Source organism: Haemorhous mexicanus, chromosome 17, assembly GCF_027477595.1.
Source record: "Haemorhous mexicanus isolate bHaeMex1 chromosome 17, bHaeMex1.pri, whole genome shotgun sequence".
NCBI lineage: Eukaryota > Metazoa > Chordata > Aves > Passeriformes > Fringillidae > Haemorhous > Haemorhous mexicanus.
The window spans coordinates 11,203,145-11,223,344 of NC_082357.1; the positions used below are offsets into that span (position 1 = coordinate 11,203,145).

The 20,200-nt window shown below is 46.0% G+C and overlaps 2 protein-coding genes across 2 annotated transcripts; one reads left to right on the forward strand and one right to left on the reverse strand.

Moving 5' to 3' along the window:
• On the reverse strand, window positions 1–2,732 carry LOC132335312 (cytochrome c oxidase assembly protein COX19). The gene is made up of 3 exons (XM_059861729.1): window positions 2,513–2,732; window positions 2,294–2,405; window positions 1–513 (listed from the first exon to the last, which is right to left on the reverse strand). The coding sequence occupies exons 1-3, from the start codon at window positions 2,592–2,594 to the stop codon at window positions 426–428; spliced, it is 282 nt and encodes a 93-aa protein (XP_059717712.1). The 5' UTR covers window positions 2,595–2,732; the 3' UTR covers window positions 1–425.
• A 7,122-nt stretch (window positions 2,733–9,854) lies between these two features.
• Window positions 9,855–17,928, forward strand: LOC132335401 (cytochrome P450 2K1-like). Its single transcript, XM_059861929.1, has 9 exons — window positions 9,855–10,052; window positions 12,248–12,410; window positions 12,575–12,724; window positions 13,009–13,169; window positions 13,618–13,791; window positions 14,327–14,468; window positions 15,020–15,207; window positions 15,687–15,828; window positions 16,208–17,928. Exons 1-9 carry the CDS (start codon window positions 9,855–9,857, stop codon window positions 16,393–16,395), a joined length of 1,506 nt encoding a protein of 501 aa, XP_059717912.1. The 3' UTR covers window positions 16,396–17,928.
• The last annotated feature ends 2,272 nt before the right edge of the window (window positions 17,929–20,200 follow it).

A 20,200-nucleotide genomic window follows, 5' to 3' on the forward strand; every position in this document is an offset into this window, starting at 1 on the left:
TCAGTTTTAAAGTACAACAGCTTTATTTCCATCTGGCAAGTAGCTACTGTGAGCATATCAGTACTGCCCACAGAAGATTAATCAGTAGCTGAAGACCTACACAATAAAGGATTGTTTGGTTTGGGTTTTTGTCCCCTTAAAATAAGACTTCACTGTTCTTACAGAGACAGGGAGAACACTTTGGGCTGTAACTGTTTTGCCTCTAGAGAAATTAAAATAAAGAAGTTAAGAAATACTTGAGCAAAGCAGACAAAGGCAGTACTTTTGTTCATTGAAAGAAAAATTCTTATTTTAGGACAATTAAACTTTGGAAAAAAAGGTTCTTTCAGGAAACACTTCCTATTGCAATATGAACAAAATGTACAATATGTACTACATTCAGAGTCATGCTTTCCCTTCATGAGGAGCAAAGTTGTCTGTCTTCATCACGACTTCTCAGGTTTTTCTCCTGATTTCTCATTTATCAGGTCTTTAAATCCCAATTTTTCCAGTGGTTCATTAGCCATCAGTTGCCTAAGTAAAAAAGAAGAAAACAACAAAAAACACTTTAGAGAACACAGCCTATAACCAAGAAAACAGCAGCATTTTCTATTTCATTACTATTATTTACCCTAAACAGATCCAAGACATCTATACAGAGTGTCTGCTGTTTGACAAGACCTCAGAAAATGCAGTTTAAGGAAAGCAACACTCAGCAATTATTTTTCCCCCTTTACAGTGGTTTTCCAATAAAATGTGTTGTTTCCCTGTTTTAGGAACTGAGTAAGAGTTTCCAAGAAAAAGACCTGACTCCTGGTTATTTTTAATTAACACATTGCATAAAAGCTTCCTAAAATTCTACCAATGCCATTTACACTTTCAAATGAATCTGGTTTAGAACAGCCTTTGTGGTGCCACTAGACTTTGCTGTAGTGATTTTCACACAAGTTTTTGATCTGCAATGTACTTTCCCTAGCTACAAGGAAATTTGTGCATTTTTTCAAAGCTCCCTGACTCACCCTTGTACAGGAAGCATTGTAAAGCACTGCAGGAATGGAAACATCCCTGGAAAACCCATCACCAACACTTTCCTCACTTGAACTGACATACAGAAACTTTTAACTTGTCTGCTTCAAACATATTTCTAAGGGGCTAACAGGCCCAATTATTTCCACTTGAACTCAGCATTAATTAAGACTCAATTGCATTAATGTATGCAAGAAAACATACCAGTGGCTCTGAAAATTCATTGTTAAGTTACACACAACCCTTGCAAGCATTTTGAACACAGTCAGCTCTACTGAGAAGGCCATGCAGAAAGTGAGCAAAGCATGGGCTGCAAGTTAAAAGTTTAACTTGTAACCACAGCTGAAAACAAAAAAAAAGTTTCACACTGGCCACTGTGCAGGGTGGAAGCTGCCTCCAACCTGAATTGGGGTGTTGGCTCAGCAAGGAAGTAAATGCCTCCTCTGCTGATATCAGTGATTTGTTGACAGACAAAGAAGCAGTCAGACATGCCACTTTACAAAACAGAGCTGCCACTGACCTTCTTTTACTAGCACAAGGGCATGGCTGTGAAGATTTTGAAGGATTATGTTGAATGAACTTATCTGATCATTCTGTTTCTATTCATAAACAGCTACAAAACCAAAGGGATTTAGCTAACCAAATTACAACAGATCTTGGCTAGACAGCTTGTTTGATGGCTGGAGTTTTGCACCTTGGCTAAAAGAACTCTGTAAAATAGGCTTGATTATCTCAATAGTAATAATTGTAGTTTTGTAATAATAACTGTAATTTGTAGTTTTTGTAATAATTGTAATTGGAGAAGGTGATGTGACCTTCTCCAGATGAGCACGCAGGAGTTACTGTGGTGTTAAAGGCAGGCTCATTGCCCAGGAGGCACTGATGAGTCCCCTGAGCTGTGCCCACAAACTCTGCTCACCTGAAGGGGGTTCTGCCTAGGGCTGGTAGAAAGGCAAAGATGTGAGCTGGGAGCAATGTTTTACCTCAGTGCTGCGTGGGATCCTCACCTGTGAGCCTGTGGCTGCAGGCTGTGTACTGTATACTTCAGTGTGTGCAAAAAATTATGAGTAAGAGAGTGTCTTAATCTTAAAATAATCTTGGTTGCTCGCCGTTATCCCTCTGCACGGCCTGGACAACACGGAAACCACAAGGCAGGTAACCTGCAGATGCCACACGGAGCATCTGTGCCCTTCAGGGATAAAACATCCTGCCTGACAGCGGGCTGCCTTCCCCTCCCGGCCCCGCCGAGCGCTCCCCGCTGTCCCCGCAGCCGTGCCGGGCCACTCGCCTGTCCATGCGGCACTCCAGGTAGGCCATGGCGCTCTGCCGGCACGCCGCGCTCTCGTAGCCGCTCTGCCGGAGACACTCCATGAAGCGCTCCTTGAAGGCGCTGCACTCCCCTGTAACACACAGCGAGGGCCGCGCTACCGCCGCGCCCGGGGCCGGCCCGGGGCCCGCGGGGCGCGGGGGCGCGGGGCAGGCCCGGCGCTAGGCCGCGCTACCGCACCGAAGTGATCCAGCGGGAACGCGCCCTTGTCCGGCGGCCGCGGCGTGAAGCTCTTGCTGCTGAAGTTCATGGCGGTGGACATGTGGCTGCCGGGGGTGGGGAGGCGGCGGGCCCGGTCCCTGCGGTCACTCTGCGGTCACTCCCGGTCAGCCCCGCTCCCTCCGCTCTCTCTGCTCGTTCCCGCCGCCGGGGGGAGCCGCGCGCCGAGTGCATCGAGCGGGACCACGTGACCGCCGCCGCCCGGAGCGGGCGGGGCCGCGCCGCCATGGAAACGGCGTGGGCGTTGCTATGGCAACCGGAGCGCTGCGCGCGTCGCCATGGAGACGGCGCCGGCCGCCATATTGGGCCGGGCCCGGAGCGGGAGGGCAGCTCCCGTCCTTGCGGCCCGGGCTCCCACAGCCTCTGCGAAATGAACCGATTGCCACGGAACCCCGCGCTCATTCCCCTCTGAACGCTCCCAGTGCAACTCCGCTCTGAACGCAACCCAGTTCTGGGTTGTCCTGTGCAGGGTTTTGGGGTCCCTGTGGGTCCCTCCCGGGCCAGGATGCTCTGGGATTCCGTGAGTCTGTCATTCGTTCCTGTGAATGAATGGCTGCTGTGATGGTCGGGGGCTGCCGGTCTGTGGAGGGGCCCGGAAAAGCCGTCTGTCCTTGGCATTTGTGCATTGGGAAATGGAGGAGGAAAGAGCCAAACTTGGAGTCTGCTGTCTGCAATAAAGGATCCAGCCTTGTCCAATCTTTCCCTTTTCTGTGCAAGGCTGAGGCCAGGCTCCTCCTTCCCTTCTGCCCGAAGAATAAATTCCTCACCTGTCACTGCCGAGCTCTGGGTCCTGAGCTAAAAGCCCATTTTCTGGACCCAGCTGAGGCTGGTGTGTGATCCCAGAGCCCTGGGGACGACTCTGGCAGGAAGGCAGGATGAACTTCCATAAAAACCCAGCAGGGTTTTGGATGGGCTGTCCCCATTCTACTCAACCATCAGCCGCCCGAGCTGGCCACCCTGTGGTTCCTCATCTCTCATCAATCCTCGTGTTTTAGGCTGTGCACAAAGCCTAGGGACGGCACTGAGTTATTTTGTACCTCCCAGCATGTGGGTTCCCATCGTGTGGCATAAATGGTGGGGGACACAAGTGAAACCAAGGGGGTGCTGGCAGAAGCTGGAGAAATGGTGAACTTACAGATCCTCAAGATGTTCAGCAAAGAAAAACACCCCTTTTGCCTGCAGGTTTACAAACTCTGCAGATTCACAATCTCCTTCTGAAAGGAGGATGAGAAATAGCTTTAATTTAACTCACCAAGTGTTAACCGTGGATTACACTGACACTTTTTCTTCTTTGCCCATAGCTGCAATTGGTTTAAGACAGTATTTTATCTTTCTTAAGTTGATTTTCTTTTAATTAAATGACCGAGCTAAGCAGGAAGAATTCAAAGCTGGGGAAAAAAAAGAAATGAAATAGCTTCAATTTTTAAGGACAGCCATTATGGAAATATTAACTGCAGCTCCATTTAAAGTGTCTTTTGTTTATGCTTTGATTGCTTTCTTATTACGGTATTGAAATTGTAAATGGAAAATTACACCATGTTCTATTACATAAGCAACTGTTTTGCACAGCTTGAAATATAAGGTTTTATTATTAGGTTTTCAGGGCTATGAACAATAGATGGGTTTTATTATACAGTAAATAGCACTTTTCCACTTGACTTCGTTATAACACTTAATGGTAAAAGGGAGATACTCCTCTTTCATAAATAAATGCAGCAAACTGTCTCCCAGATTTCAGACAACTGAGCAGCAGGGAAGTAAGTTTGGTTTATCTGAACACATTTAACTGACGTGTCAAGGCACCTGATTTTAGCAAACTGCCCAAATCACATTCCTTCCTTTCTGTCACAGTGGCCAACTTGCTGATTTCACAAGCAATGAAGGAAGAAGTCAAAGGAAAAAGATGTGCAGAGACCCCACAGTGGAATTATTCCCAGGCAGACAGCACCAACCCTTTCCAGCTCTGTTTAACACCTTTACCAAGGATCTGGGTGATGGGATGGGGGGCACCCTTAGTAAGGCTGTGGATGACACCCAGCTGGATATCAGTGTGGATATTAGGAAAATTCACTTCCCCAAGCATTGCCACAGGCTGCCCAGGGCAGGGGTGGAGCCCCCATCCCTGGAGGTATTTAAAAGCCATGTAGATGTGGCACTTGGGGACATGATTTCCGTGGCAGCACTGGGGGAACAGTTGGCCTCAATGATCTTAAAGGTCTTTTCCAACCTAAATCATTCTAAGATTCTCTGAAAAGGTTACATCAACTTGGTATATTTTATTATATCTTTTTTTTTTTTCCCTATTCGTTAACTCAGGGTTTTTCTTTGGAGTCTTAAATGTTGTAGTTACTCAAATTCAGGTCAGGTATAGTAGCAGGTGTTTGGTTATGATTACTTAATGTTTTTATTGCAAATGCCAGTTGTATCTTCTAGAATTTCCTTTAAAGGTACAGGTTCTCATACAATATGTGTGCTTCAGCAACTCAGGATAAATTTTTCCCAAGGAGATCAAATAAAACCCCCATTAGATAATCCTTGTGAAGGAAAAAAACCTCATTTGTGGATTAAACCAACCAGTTCCAAAAGGACTCAACAAAAACAGAGCCACAAAGAGCAGTGCCACAAACAGAATTAAATGCTTTTCACATATTATCTTTCAAAGGAGCAAGAGACTGACTGCATCAGGGAAATCTGAAATAGCTGCTTCAGCAAAAGGGTGCCCATTGTATAAGAGAGTTTAAATAACTCCTGGTGTTTCACAGTATCTCTAGCATGGAGTCCTGAGCCCTTGCAAAAAATTAAAATCCTCTAACTAGATTTCCCAAACCAGGGAAAGTCTTGGCTCTTCCCCTTTCAAGTTACTCAGCTTGATAGACTAAAAAAGAAATAAAAATCCTTTGCTTGAATTAGTCCTTTTCATCATTAATTATGGACTGAAGTAACATTTAAAACTGTTCTTTTCCAATGTTGTTAGGTAGTGCTGAAAATGTACTCCACTAGTGGTGTTTATCCATCAGCTGGACAAACATCTCCTCAGAAGGAGTTATTACACACTCACCATTACTTTGTGGAAGCACCAAATTGAGTAATACTTCAGAGAAGAACCTTTATTCATTTTATGGGCGGGGAAAAGTCCATGACTTCCATTATTTTCTCTCTCTCACCACGCTGCCTCTTCTAAGAGCCTGCAGACTCAAATTATCAGGTACTTAATTGGAAAATAATTTATTGACAAGCCATGAAAGGCTCGGAGTAAAGCACTAGGGGATTTCGTAGCTTGACTTGGGATAGCTGTAGGAAATTAATGAGCTGAACAAGACCAAGCACATTCAGATGCTGGAATTTGTGCCCTTGAGACTGCTGTTCCCAGCCCAGGCAGAGAACACACCTCAGAGAAACATCCTTCCAGGATCACTCATTGCTGCGCCTCACCTCCGCGAGCCGAGCACGCCGCCAGCCCTTACATAAGGCCTCTTGCTCCATCACTGCCACGGGCTGTTGTAAACCATTTTTCTCCCTTTTAATTCAGGTTCCTAGACAAGCAAAAATGCAGAATATTGCCAGAACAGTCTGGGGAATGGGGATTTCTGTTGTGGATGATAAATGAAATATTATTGTTTTGCACTTACAGGGAAATCGTAGTTTCATGCCAATAAGGTCAGGGCCTTAATATGCAATGTGCTCCATGAAGATATACAGAGTGATAACTCATTTTCTGTTATTACTGAGCCAAAGCCTCATCAGTTTAGAGAGGAACGTTGGAGAAATAGCAACGCTGCACTGAGAGCTGAAACAAACCTTCCTCTTAAATTGCTCCTTGCAATTCTGGTCCATCTTAATCCACATCTCCACCTGCACCAAGAGAGGGGCCCAAAAGGAAGATGCTGGGACCCTCCTTCTGTAGATACCAACTAATCACCCTTCATGATATGCCTCAAATTTCTCTTGGATTAACACAATTTCTGCAATATGTTGTTGAGAGAGACAGAACAAAAATCCTTGGAGCTGTGTTGAGACATTTGATTTATCAGCTGTATTTTGAAAATTATCTCTTCATAACCCAACCTACTCAATACTCACCTCCCAGGTCAGGCTGCCTCAACTTGTTGGTGTAAATGTAGATCTGGAAGATCATGGTTCTAGCTACAAATCTAGAGATTTTACTGCAAATATTTTTGTAGATATGCATGTTAAAAAGTACATTACCAGCACCAAAGCCAAGGAGCTCTCATGTGTTTTCTCACTGAGTGAGACTCATGAAGGAATGGCATCTATTCAGTCCAAGAAGGAGGCTTTTAAAAGCAACAAAGTTCCCAGGAATGGTAAATGCTAAACACAAGTGGGAAATACTCTCACCTTAGGCTCTACACAGGGACAATGCACTAATTGCATGCACAGACTTTTTTTTCTTCTCCCAATGACCAGACTCATCACATAAAATCTTTCAACTCAGAACATGGAAAAAAACAAAACAAAACAAAAACAAACAACCCAGGAATCTCTTAAAAAAAAATTGCCATTAAATAAAGATTTTGAAAAATATTTTTTCAGGAGTCTTTCTTCCCAGAGTATATTTGCAACCCACACTGATTTGGCAGATGAATGAAAAGAAATTAAGGAATCATTTGTATAGAAATGAGTGAAGTGAACAGTTAAGGTACTGATCACTACCCTGTAGTGATCCTGTAGAAATACAGATTTGCAGGGTGGGAAAGGAGTGGGTGTAATCCAATAAAACAATGCAATAATGATGAAAAATTGAAAGAGGTCAGAGTCGGAAAGCTTTTGATTTCTTTTTGCACTGGCATTTGTCAAGGCAAGCAAAATCCATTAGTGAGGAGCAGCCTGAGTTTTAACACATCTGGCTCTTTAAAAATGTTAATGTTTGATAGGGTGTGCTCAGGCTTGATATGTCCCTGATAACAATGCATGGGCTGATAGGCATCTCCAGGGGCTGTAAAGCAGTGGCAGAGCCTTGCAAGGCACACAAGCACTTGGTGCTCACTCTCCTGGTTTATGATGTTATCAGCAGTCATTGACTGAATTATGGCCTTATAACAACCCTTTCCCTGCATTATCCTGCAGTTACTGTAGCTCTGTTAACCTGTGTGCCATAAGGAGGTGATGTGACCTTCTCCAGATGAGCACACAGGAGTTACTGTGGTGTTAAGGGCAGGCTCATTGCTCAGGAGGCACTGATGAGTCCCCTGAGCTGTGCCCACAAACTCTGCTCACCTGAAGGGGGTTCTGCCTTGGGCTGGTAGAAAGGCAAAGATGTGAGCTGGGAGCAATGTTTTACCTCAGTGCTGTGTGGGATCCTCACCTGTGAGCCTGTGGCTGCAGGCTGTGTCCAGGATTGCACCCTGGAAGCTGAGGGATGTGAGGAAGGAGTGGGGGTGAGGGCATCACATTGGCTCTATTTTAAAACTGCAAAGATTCCCTCCCTCTGGAGAGCTCATCCCTCACTTCTCACAGGGCTTCAGTCCAGCAGGCTGCAAGTCCATGGGCTCACTGCTTGAGAAAGGGTCTCACCCCATGTATTGTCACCACAGACTGAAGGCCTAGGGAAGGTGATTTTTCTTGTTCTGGCAGCAGCCAGCTCTACTCCAACAGAGCTCTATGTAAACAGCAACAGATTTCCTCCTTTGGTACCCAACTGGCCCCATGCAGGCTTTTTTCCTCCCTCTTAGTGCATATTATAAATTCTCAGGAGTCCCAGTAGTCACACCATTAGCTCAGAGAAGAATCTGGCAGAACAGGATATTCTTGGAAATGTCTGGGAGAGGAGGGTGCAGGCCAAGACCTCTCAGCTGTGCAGCAAATCTTGAGATGGATGTGACCATCCATTGCCCTCCTTTCTTTGCCCACCCTGCCTGCACAGGAAAGTTCCCCCTTGTGAAAAACTCCACTCCTCATAACAAGCCTTGGAGAGCAGGCAGCTTTTTCATGTCAATCTAGTTAGAGTTTATTGATTCCCCTTGCCTTTGGCTAATGTACTTTTATTATTATTAATAAATAATCATCATTTTCCCATCAGTGTAGCCTGCACCCGGGAGCCTTGGAGAATTCTAGCAAAAGAATTATTAAACTAAAGATTTCTAAAGGGTTGAACAGCAGCACAGCCCAGTAATCTGCCAGAATCTGCAACTGGGGAGTAAAATATTCCCACTGGAGAATATGGGATAGAGCATCAAATCAGCCCCTTCCCCCAGAGCCACCATTTCTACAAGTGGCTTCCTGTTCTTGGTCACTTCTGCTTTGTTGCCATCCCCCGAGGATGCAGAGGGTGGGGGTGGCTCTTGGAGCTGTCACCTGGGCACGTGGGCTCTTGCTTGGGCTTGGGACATGACTCAGTACCTGCAGGGCCAGAACTGCTGCCATGTGCTCCTCCTGCCTGGCACCTCCATCCTCTGCCTGGCCAGCTGCAGTCTGATCCTGGCTCCTCCCAGCTTACAAGGATTCAGGATCTCTTTCCCAATCTAGGCAGGATTGCCTGCAGGGGACAGTTTCTCCTAGAGGATGGCATGCAGCTGTTCATAAACAGAGAGATTCATCACCAATTGCTGAGGCAGGCTTGGCCATCCAGGCACACAGTTCTCTGGGCACTAAACTGCCAAATAGTGACTGCCATGGTGGCAGGGGCATTTTGGGATTGCTGGTAGGGGATTTTTGGGACAAAGACAATAACAATGCTAGCAATACAAAACACTGATTTGCTCAAGGAGGTGGCTTTACTGGGGTGACAGGAAAGCAAAAAGAATCAAAGCTGTCACCTGTAAATAGATCTGCTCCTGTCATCAATCCTGAATTTATACATCTTCATCCCAGCTTGTCCATGGTCAGTCTTGTTCTCCCCATGGGCTGGCTTGCCAGGTGCACCCTGGGCTGTGCACTGTTGTGGTCTTTCCCTCCTGTGTCCTCCATTGCATCACCAGGGGTCCAGCTGAGTCCTGTGGCCTGGCACAGTGACAGCAGTCCAGCATGTCTCCTGTCCTTGAGTTCTGACCCTGAAATCACATAGAGAACAACATGTCCATAACACAGATATTCACTGGAAAACAAACAGCTCGTCCCAGTGTTGTAGGTGAAATAAGAGCTCCAGATTATGATAATCCATGGTTCAGAATAAAAGAGGGTGTTTCATCTGGCAGGAAAATGGAGTACATCTGATCTGAGGGATGTAAACAAGTCTGCAGAGCCCTTTTCTCTGTGTAAAGCCACTTCCCCAGAAGGTGTGTTCAGGCAATGACAGAAGGGCTATAAAGGGACCCCAAGATGCTCATACCCTCAGCTGCCTTTGGACATGGCTGTGCAGAGCTTCCTGCAGTACCTGGGCTCCAGCTCGCTGCTCTGTTTGGTAGCAGGGCTCTTTGCTCTCCTTTACTTTCTCTCCAGCTCCAAGAAGTCAGTTTGCAATTTGCCCCCTGGGCCACGACCTCTTCCTGTGATCGGGAACCTGAACGTGGTGGACCTGAAAAAGCCGTTCCAGTCGCTGACAGAGGTAGGGGCTGAGCGAGCAGGCAGGGGGCAAACGTGCAATTCCTGCAATGAGAAATGCAGCTGGGGAAATAGAGATGTGGCTGTGCTTGCTTTGTGTGGAGGGCAGCAATGAGATATGTGGCACACAGGCAGAACAACTTTACCTTCAGAGGTGCACACGCACACACACACACACACACACACTTGGATTTATGTATGTGAATATAAACCACAAACTCCTTTCTCTATACACACTCAAGTGTAGACCTCTCACCCCTCACAATCTACTCCAAACTGTTGGTGTTTCAAGCCCTTCAAAGGCTAAAGGTAAAAGACTTGAGTTGGGCCAGGCTGCTGCCATTAAGAGATGTCTCACTGCCACCAGACCTCTAGGAAGGATGGGTGGATGGAAGGGATGAAGCAAGAAAAGGTATCATCCCCACAGCAGAGGGAAAGGGGATGTCCTATGAATACTTTTTTCCAAAATGAACTATATCTCTGCAATGCAAAGCCTAACTCAGCCTCCCCAGCCCTCCCCATGCACACACTGCCCAGGATGGTTGAGGACTTGATGCATGGATTTTATATGTCTAGCTGAACAAATTCCTTTTTATTACACAGCTCCATGGATACTTATGTTTCTAAAAGAGAGAGAGGGAAAAAAAAAACAACTTAAATATTAAAAAGCCAGGGGCAATGTTTGTTTGAGAAAGTGTCTGCTGTGTTCCTGCAGGGACCTGGGGATAATTCAGTGGGAATTCAGATTTCATCTGGTTGCTGGAGAGACAGCTGAGGTGCTGTGAGGGACCTGTCACAAGCCCTGTGTGTGTGCTGCTTACTGGACACTCTGGGGGGGGGAAGCTGGTCCCCAGAGAACTCCTTCAGCCACTTGAACATCTGCAGTGGGAGGGCAGTGCAGACACTGCAATCCTCCTGTTAGCTGTGGAAGAAAGGGAATCCTGTGTTGCCAAAGCACAGAATTCCTACAGCAGGCACACAGTGCTCACCTGCCCTGATTTATAGGGCAGAGGATTGTTTAGAGATCCATTCTGATGGGCTTCTGGTTCTGAGCTCCTGGGAATGTTTGAGGATGTCAGTATGAAACTATTTATGAACTATTTTTGGCAGTACTGGGGGATTTTATGATACAAACATCACGTGACAGCACCAGACTAATTTCCCATAATCTACCAAGAAGCTTTATTTGGGCTTTCAGGCCTGCCACATCCAATACTTGTGCTGCTGAGTAAAACCAGAGGGGTTGCCAAGAAGCACTAATGCAAGGAGATGGCCAAAGGAAGGCTCAGAGGCAGCTGTGATTCCCTGCCCCTGGCTCTGCCACTCGCTCTGTGAGCTGCCAGGGATGGAAGAACCAGTGCTAATGTTATCTCCCAAGCCGTCAAACCACTGCTTGATGAAAACAAATTCAATTTGTCTGGTGTAATAACAGGAGCTGCTTCTAATCTGAAATTCAATTTGTGGAATCTATCTAATGCATAGAAAATGGTAATCCAGGCACATCAGAAACAAGAAGACATTTGGAGGGGATGGCTTGCAGTGTGTTCAAATGAAGCCTAAAATACCAAGTGAATGATTAGCTTGTCAAAGCCACCTTTCAGGGTAACAGATGATTCATTTTTAATTTGCTATAAATGCCTAACACTCCTGTGACATTATCTACCAGAATATGCTTCCTAGTCAGATTCAAGTTTCTGGTGGCCAGCAAGTAATTCCATAATGATTGCAACACTACCCACCTTGCCATAATTAGAGACAAGTGCTGTCCTGAAAGAAAGAGTTATTGTCTGGCTTTGTTTTTGCAGTGTTTGTGGCTTCAGCCTCAAAGGTGTGTGCACGCCTGCTTGCCTCAGGTCACCAGCACTACAATAAACAGGCCTGCCTGCTACAGCATTCTTTAGCCAGCCTCACAAGGTGGTATTGCTGGCTTGCTACTGCAGAACTCCACAGGAATGCAGTGGCACTTTATTGACTCCCCTGATAGGAGCAGTGATAGCAGACACCTTGTTGAGCAAACAGGGTGCAAGCAGAGATGCTGGCAATTGATAGCTGCTGCTCACTACTTGAATTACAGCAGCACCTGGAGACATCAGGCAGGGCCGGGAGGCTCCTTTTGGTCTAGAAACCACCTAGAGTGGCCAGAACTAGTGTTTGAGTCCAGATCTGGCTTTGAAAGAACATGTTTATTCACCTTGACAGCTCTCCAAGATATATGGCAACGTCTTCACGGTGCATTTTGGACCCAGGAAGGTCGTGGTACTGGCTGGATATGAAACCATCAAGGATGCCCTTTTAAATCATGCTGAGGAGTTTGGAGAGAGGGCAGAAATACCCATATTTAGGAAAATGACACAAGGAAATGGTAACTGACCTTCTGCTTGGATAAGTTTTGTCTCTGTTCATTACATCCTCACAGCAGAGAGTACTGTCCTCTTACAGATCACTTTTTGTGATCTTAGGAGGCACCAGTGTGTAAGAAAGTTTATGAACCACAGGTGCCATTAGGATGTTACACCTTTATTTTAGGCATAGCATTCAGCCATGGAGAGCTATGGAGAACTATGAGAAGATTTACCTTGTCCACACTGAGAGACTTTGGAATGGGAAAGAGAACTCTTGAGATCCGAATCCTGGAGGAAGTAAATTCCCTTATCAAATATTTTGAATCCTATCATGGTGAGTGTCAAGTCTTTCATCCAGAGACAGAGAACAGGTCTAGCAGAACAATAAAGATTAATGAAAGTTTAACTCTGAGCAAATGGTGTCTCTTGGTTAAAGTTCAGCATAAAGTGCAGTAGGCTGTTGAGCCAAGGCCTTAAAACACTGAAACAAAATTCCCTGCTATGAATTCTGGGTGGGGAATGAGTTTTCTTTGGGAGCTCAGGACTACATTTCCATAGGAAACCAGACTGAAATGAGCATAGTCATTTTGTCATTTGTTTTCATTGCTTGAAATACAGGGAAACCATTTGATACAAAAATGATACTCAACAATGCTGTATCCAATGTCATCTGCTCTATATTGTTTGGAGAGAGGTTTGAATATGATGATCCAGTATTTCTAACTTTGCTGAAGCTGATAAATCAAAATACTAAGCTGTTGGGCTCCCCTATGGTGCAGGTAAGAGCTTAATTTTATGGGTTTTGGGGAATATCCAGTTTCAGCATTTGTTCTTCTGGCCTCCCACATGTTTCTTTTTGAGAATAAGAACATTATCAGCCAGTCAGCCTGTACAGAACACATCTGTTGTTCTGTATCTACAATGCACAGATTCACAGACTCCTGCACTTACTCTGTCAAACTTATTAGTAAAAGAAAAAAAAATCCAAAGTCTTCACAAAAGGAGTAACTTTACCCTCTTTGAAGAGCAGAAACACAGTCCCAAACCTGCCTCCTTGAATTGCAGAAGGAATATTCAATTTCTGCAGGAATCCAGAGCTCCTTAGACTGTAGAAGGGGGGGAATTACAGCCTCAAATGTCAGGGCATAGGACAAGGGACCAGCAGTGTGATTTGAGATACCAGTATGTGTTCAAAAATGCCAATTAACAGTAAAACCTGTCTTGCAGTTATATAACTTCTACCCATCCCTTGGATTTCTGTCTGGAGCTTCCAAGACTGTGCTACAAAATATCCTTGAATTGAATGCTTTTCTCCAGAAGCTCTTCCAGGAACACAAAGAGGAGCTTAATGAAAATGACTTAACAGGCTTTGTCGATGCCTTTCTGGTGAAGCAAAAACAGGTACTCTAGAGCTGAGTCCCAGTGCCTTTCTGCTCCCTTCCCTTAGCTCTGACTTAGCTAGCCCTTAGGACTGGCCATCTGTCAGGGACTGGCAGTGAGTGGAAACAGAAGTGCAGTGAGCAGAATATATCAAAGCTCACACACTGAGCTGTGCTGGATTCACTCATGGCCCCACTGGAACGGCTGGTTAAAGGGATTTAGTTGTCAAGACATCCCACGGGGGGGAAATAAGTTCCCACTCAGCACACATAAGGAGGAGATCATCCCAAACCTTCCTGCAAGAATGGTACTGTGATAAACTGTGTTGCAGTAAATAAATTCCAATTCATTGGAATTTTTCTAATATCTAGACTTGGGGATTACACATATGCTTGGGGCCAGACAAATTCCACACAGCATAGGCCCTAATGCTAAAAGACTAACTATTCAGTTTTCCAGCACATATGAAGTCACAGAAGGCTAAAATGCAGATAAAAATGGTGGCAACACAGTCACATATGGGAATCACTTGCTGTATTACCCCCATGTTTTGAAGGAGTCAAAGAAACCACACACTGCATTCAGCAATGGAAACCTGATGTTTTCAACCCTGGACCTCTTTGCTGCTGGGACTGAGACTACATCCACAACTGTGCGCTGGGGGCTGCTGCTGATGATGAAATACCCAGAAATTCAGAGTAAGGAGGACACATCTCTTGTACAATTTATTGTTGTATGCTTAAGGCTTTGGCTGTGGAAGGGAGTGGAACTCATTCAGTGTTGCCTAGAGTAATTATTCTCAGTGCTCTGAGAGAGATGGCAAGCGTTGACTTTACAAAGGAATTTTATTCAGCTGGATTGCAATAAACCAGCCCAGCCAAGTGGGAGAGGCTGAGGGGCAGCCTACAGACACAGTAAAGCTCCCTCCTGGTAATTCACCTGCAGGATATAGGCTTACGTCACCAAAGGTCCCCTCAGGAGCTGATTCTGATCTGGTTTCTGTTGGAGGTTATGGCGTAACAAAGGTGTGTAATGAGAGTCAGGCATGAGATTGGACTGTAGTGACTCCATTCAAGCTGCCTTAGCCCAACAACAAACCTAAAAGAACCCCACCATGCCCTGACTTACCCGCTTCTGCCCTTCCCAGATATTTACAGTTTTCCCTTTTCTTCATCTCTGCCTCACTGGTAGCCATTTCAGCTGCAAGATGAGATTGTTATCAGCTTCTTAATCCTTTCCTCCCTCCAAGGAAAGATTCAGGAAGAAATGAACCATGTCATTGAACCAGGAGAGCTGCCTAAATTGGAGGACAGGAAAAAAATGCCCTACACAGAAGCAGTAATACACGAAATACAAAGGTTTGCCAATATTGTCCCCATGGGCGTATCCCGATCGACTCCCAGCGATGTCAATTTCCGAGGCTACGTGATTCCCAAGGTGAGCTCTGAGGATGGCAGCTTGTGCTGCACAGATTCCTCACACCTTTCTTTAAAGCAGATGAAGAAACACATAAATAACTAAAGACATGGTGATGCATGGTTTAATCTGTGCTGTGACCCTTTGTCTTAGATCCAGGATAATTACTGTAAACATACAATGGATTGTGGTCTGGTACAGTTGTTTCAATCATGATTAACCAGAGATTTAATTAAATCACACTGGTTTGAATCTTTTATGTCAAATGTGGGACCTCTACCTTTGTTGAAAGATCTGACTCTGTAAGAAAGGAATGTTTTGTGGTCCAAAAAAATAAAACAGCAGTTACTGAAGACAGACAGAGCCATGATGGGACAGAGAAACATTCACCAGTTCTACCTGTCATGTCTTATTTGCCTCTTCACATTAGGAAAAAAACACAGTCTGGCTTAAGTAAGGGAGTGCTCTCCTCTTCCATGAGTTTCTTTGATCCCTTTCAGGGTACTGAGATTATTCCACTGCTGACCTCTGCTCTGAATGATGAGTCACACTGGAAAACCCCGCATCAGTTCAACCCTTCCCATTTCCTTGATGCCAATGGGAACTTCATTAGGAGAGAAGCATTTATTCCATTCTCCATAGGTAAGAGGGGTGTGGGTGCAAGGCTAATGGCAGTTCCCCCTGATTTCAGGAAAGTATGAAAGTCAGGGACACAGAACAGAGGGTAAAGGATTTCTGGTAATTTCTCCTATCCACCAATGCTGTAGGTAACCACCTCTTCTTTGGGAGAGATGGAAGACATGGATTTACTCACAGCCACTGAACAATTTCATATATCTACAGACTTCTGTGTAGTTTGAGACCAAATCAGTAGCACATCTATTATACAGAGAGAAGGAAGGGAAAATGTCCTACCTCAGCAGCCTGCTCTTCCAGACTGTACCTCCTGTTTAGAAGGTCTCAGACATCAACACCAACAGTTACAGTGCTGACCATGAACTTCTCCCCTGGCTGTTTTCAGGGCGAAGGGCTTGCCTTGGTGAAGGACTGGCCAGAATGGAGCTGTTCCTCTTCTTTTCAGGCTTGCTCCGCAAATTTGTTTTCCAGCCTCCTCCAGGAGTGGAGAAGTCAGACCTGGATCTCACGGCTGATGTTGGATTTACCTTGACTCCCATGCCTCACCTGGTTTGTGCTGTGCCTTGTGAATGATCAAAAACACAGCATTAGAGTAGTGAACACTTCGAGCTTTAAAGCAAATCTAGCTACAGTGGGGAAAAGCTGTCCCTGAGCTTTAGGGGGAGGAAGACACCAGGCACTGTTATTTTATTTTCTCTCATTCGTGACATCCTCTCCAACAGCTCCTGCAATGTCTAATTTGTGTAATGCAAACCCTTCAGACAGCTCTGAGTTCTGCTCTCAGAAACTGTGGTTCATTCCTGGAACAGCACATCAGAGATGCTGTTTTCAGGACAGTTTGAAAGAGTGAAATGCCTTCAGACCTCCTCTGTAGATGAAACCCATCAGAGCTCTGCCCTGGCAGCCTCTATGGGGAATTCTCAGCCCAAAGTCCAAGCCCTATAGCAGAGCTGATTATAAGTGGCCCAGCTGGAGACAAGAGACACTCAAAGGATCTGGAAATCTCCACAGGATGGTAGTTCAGCTGAGCCTCAGACTGAGCTTCCATTGTGCCATACAACCTGCCTTATCTTTATTACAGAGTCCCAGACACAAGGGTGTGACACGGGCTGATGCCAAGACCCAGGCACGGGACAGTTATCAGAAAACATCTAAGTGCTTTGGGAAATGGGTTCTTTCCACCTCACACCAGGCACTTCATGCTGAACAGCCCATTTATGATGGGGCCAATTGAGCAGCTTTCTGCTTCTGCAGAAATGCCTAAGAAAGGCATTTCTACCACTCCCTCACCTCTCCTGGCTTCATGCTGGCTCTGGCACTTGTCCAATCCCTTATTGGGCCATCTCAGATCCCTAAGCTGGCAGAAAACGAGCAGCCATGGCAAGGGAAGAGTTTCTGAATCAGCGTGGCTGAAGCGATATCAGCCTGCGGCAGTGTGAGGGCAGCGGAGCTGGGGCTGGGCAGGGACTGCCACGCTCCAGCAGAGAGCTGGGAGAGGCTCAGCCCCTGCTCCCTGCTCCACCTGCACCTCAGGGGCTGTACTTGCTCTGTAGATCTTCTCTACCCTGCACAGAGAGAAAGGATCCTTCAGGGGATGAATCAGCTGCCATAAGGTTGTCATTTCTCACTCTCTGCACTGGCTGCAGGGTGAACTATCAACCACAGACTTTCCAAATTTACTAGGTGTGTTGTGATGAATAGGGACAGTATTGTCCATTCAACTGAAAATGGGGCATAAAACTAAAGTTACTGTTGTCTAAAGCTGAGCTGTGTGCAAATGGAAGGAAAGACAGGAGAAAGAATATGAAGGGATGACAAAGTACGGCAGCCTCTGGCCAAGACACTGACTCTCCTCACTAGCTCTAGTTCACACAACTAAAGGCAGCACTCTCACAGTGATTCTGCACCTTCTACTTGTGCTGGTCTTGCACTTGGTCAAGCACAGGCCGAGCTCCAGCTCCTGGGCTCAGCTCAGGGAGTGCTCTGTGACAAGGAAGCCTCTGCTGCTGCGCTTGCGTGCATTTGTTGTGCTGTTGCTCTATTTGCAGTCTAGCTACTGAAAGCCTGACCTTATCACCTACTTAATCATTAAATATTTTGTTCTGTTGCTGTTGATCTATCTGGTGTGACAGTATGCAGTTGATTTCAGGTCAAACTGATAAAGCTGGGCTGCACCACCTTCAATACCCCCACACGAGAGAGGTGAGCACAAAGATCCGTGGGCAGCCTGCAGCCAGGACATGTTCAGCAGCACAAAGTGACAATACTGACAGCCACAAACACCTCAAAGGAAATAGCTGGATTTCTAACTCCAGAAAATCCCAACTGCTGTGTGAGGCAGGACGTGGTTCTGCAAGGCTCTCTGATGTGGCCCCTTTCAGTGGTTCCTGTGTCCTTGCCCTTGCTTACAAGGAATCCCTCTCAGTAAAAGCCAGCAGGAATTATCCGAGGCTGCAGTCTGGGGTGCACTGCTGGCCAAGAATGGGACTGGCAGGGGAGGTGCAGAGATTTTGGGGCATTCAAGTTAAAGGATGCAGGGCTGGTGTTTTAGTGGCCCAGGCTGGCTGGCTGGCAGTGGTGTGGTTGCCTTTAGGTGGCCAATACCCAGCCTTCCACGTCCTCACCAGTACTACCAGTCTGAAGCGGTGGCAGAATGCCACAAGTGCACAAGGGATGGAGGACAACTGCACCACGAGCACCTTGAGGGGCCTGGCTGCCCCAGGAATGCACCCAGAGCAGTGTCAGTGCCTGGCAGGTGTTTTGTGCTCGGCTCTGTGTGCTCAGGCAGGGCAGCACGTAGCAGCTCGGCTCTGGAGTGAAACACAAAACACGTACCAGACACATCAGTGAGACAGGAATTTCTTGTCATCGCAAGACTTTTACTTACCTTTGTCATTTTAATGCATTGCACTCAGAGCCTGGCTTGGAAAAAAACCACAATACACTCCCCCTGGCTTTTCAGAGATAATTTAAGTCTCTTTCTAAAAGGCCTTTTTATGAGTTCACAGGCTCCCAGGGCAAGGTGAAATACCAGGAGAGCAGCAGCAACACGTAACTTTTGCCCTGCAGGGTGCTGCTGGTCCAAGAAAACCCTGCAGGAACAAACACTTTGCCCAGGCACAGAGCATGTGCCATTGCAAGTCCTCATGGCAGTGCCCACGTTCTGCATCCTGTGCCAGCCATGTTCCTTCCTGCCTGCCTTTACAGCCCCTCTGCCTCTTAGCTCATGGAGTAGGCAGGGCTGAGTCATCTAGGCATGCTCTGGGGGAAACCATCGCCTCCAGCCCATTTCTTGGAAACTAATAAAAAAATAAATCTCAGAAATGTTGCGACACACTTGCTACTCCTGCTTCTGGGTGGCTGTTGTGCTGCAACATCTCCTCACCACACAGGCAGCTCTGGTGAGTGCCCAGCAGCTGCTGGCTCTGCGACCCAGCTGACCATGCCCCACTCTGGATCAGATCCACCTCCTTCCTTGCCTTCTTTGCATTTACAAGGCCAAGGACCCATATTTGCTGAATAATGGCCTTATATGATCTAACCTTTGGACAAATGTACCTTTAGCCTTGTGCTTCCTCATCATGTAAGACAGCCCTTTCTTCCCTGAATGATCGTATTCCTTTGGCTGGTTATGCCAAACTTCCTCCTGAAAACCACTATTCAACCAGGTAACCTCAACTATTTTCTAAGCAATGTTTAAGCCTTGATAAGGGATGCCAGCTTCAGGTGTTTAGTATATTTGACTTAAAAATCATTCAATTTTCCTGTCTTGTTTCCCTTCTGGAGCCTGCCAGGTCAGCTGGTTTCATTAACCTCGTTAACTTCTTCCCTCTATCCCTTAGAAGCTGCTCTCACAAAATGAAGTCCTCACAGAAGTTTCAAATTTAATTTTGTCTTTCCATTGCACTCATGAATCCACTCATGATCACTTGATCCAAGCTAATTTTCTGTGGCTAGCTATTACATGTCTTCTACCTCAGACACAAAGTCTGAAATCACATCCCTCCCGGGCAGTTCAGTGCTGACTTTATGAAGAAGTTTATGGGCTACAACCCCCCAGGGATGGTTGGGCTTTACCATTATTAACAACCTTTGATCTCCACTTGACATCAAGAAAGCCAAAGTCTCCTGTAAAACTGCTGATATTTTTCTCTAGTAACATGGAGATCTCAAATCCTACCTAAGCCTGAATCTGGAGGTTCTAATAGGATTCCAAGAGCCTTTTTATTTCCCTGTGTCAGCAGAGTGCTTGGAGGGTCATAGTACTGCTAATGAAGGACCTTGAGGTCTCAGGGAGGAGGAGGTTATAGAGGAATGCCAAGCACCTTTTCCCATGTATATGTTCTTGCACACACATGCATGGGTTTGTAATTTGAAA

Bases quoted from the DNA above. Each gene is read 5' to 3' on its own strand.
- LOC132335401 (XM_059861929.1), top strand. From the start codon at position 9,855: ATGGCTGTGCAGAGCTTCCTGCAGTACCTGGGCTCCAGCTCGCTGCTC. The intron at 13,792-14,326 runs GTACTCTAGAGC...CATGTTTTGAAG, and splicing joins TTCTGGTGAAGCAAAAACAG to GAGTCAAAGAAACCACACAC. The intron at 14,469-15,019 runs GTAAGGAGGACA...CCTCCCTCCAAG, and splicing joins GAAATACCCAGAAATTCAGA to GAAAGATTCAGGAAGAAATG.
- LOC132335312 (XM_059861729.1), bottom strand. From the start codon at position 2,594: ATGTCCACCGCCATGAACTTCAGCAGCAAGAGCTTCACGCCGCGGCCG. The intron at 2,406-2,512 runs GTGCGGTAGCGC...TGTGTGTTACAG, and splicing joins GTTCCCGCTGGATCACTTCG to GGGAGTGCAGCGCCTTCAAG. The intron at 514-2,293 runs GCGAGTGGCCCG...TTTTTTACTTAG, and splicing joins CTGGAGTGCCGCATGGACAG to GCAACTGATGGCTAATGAAC.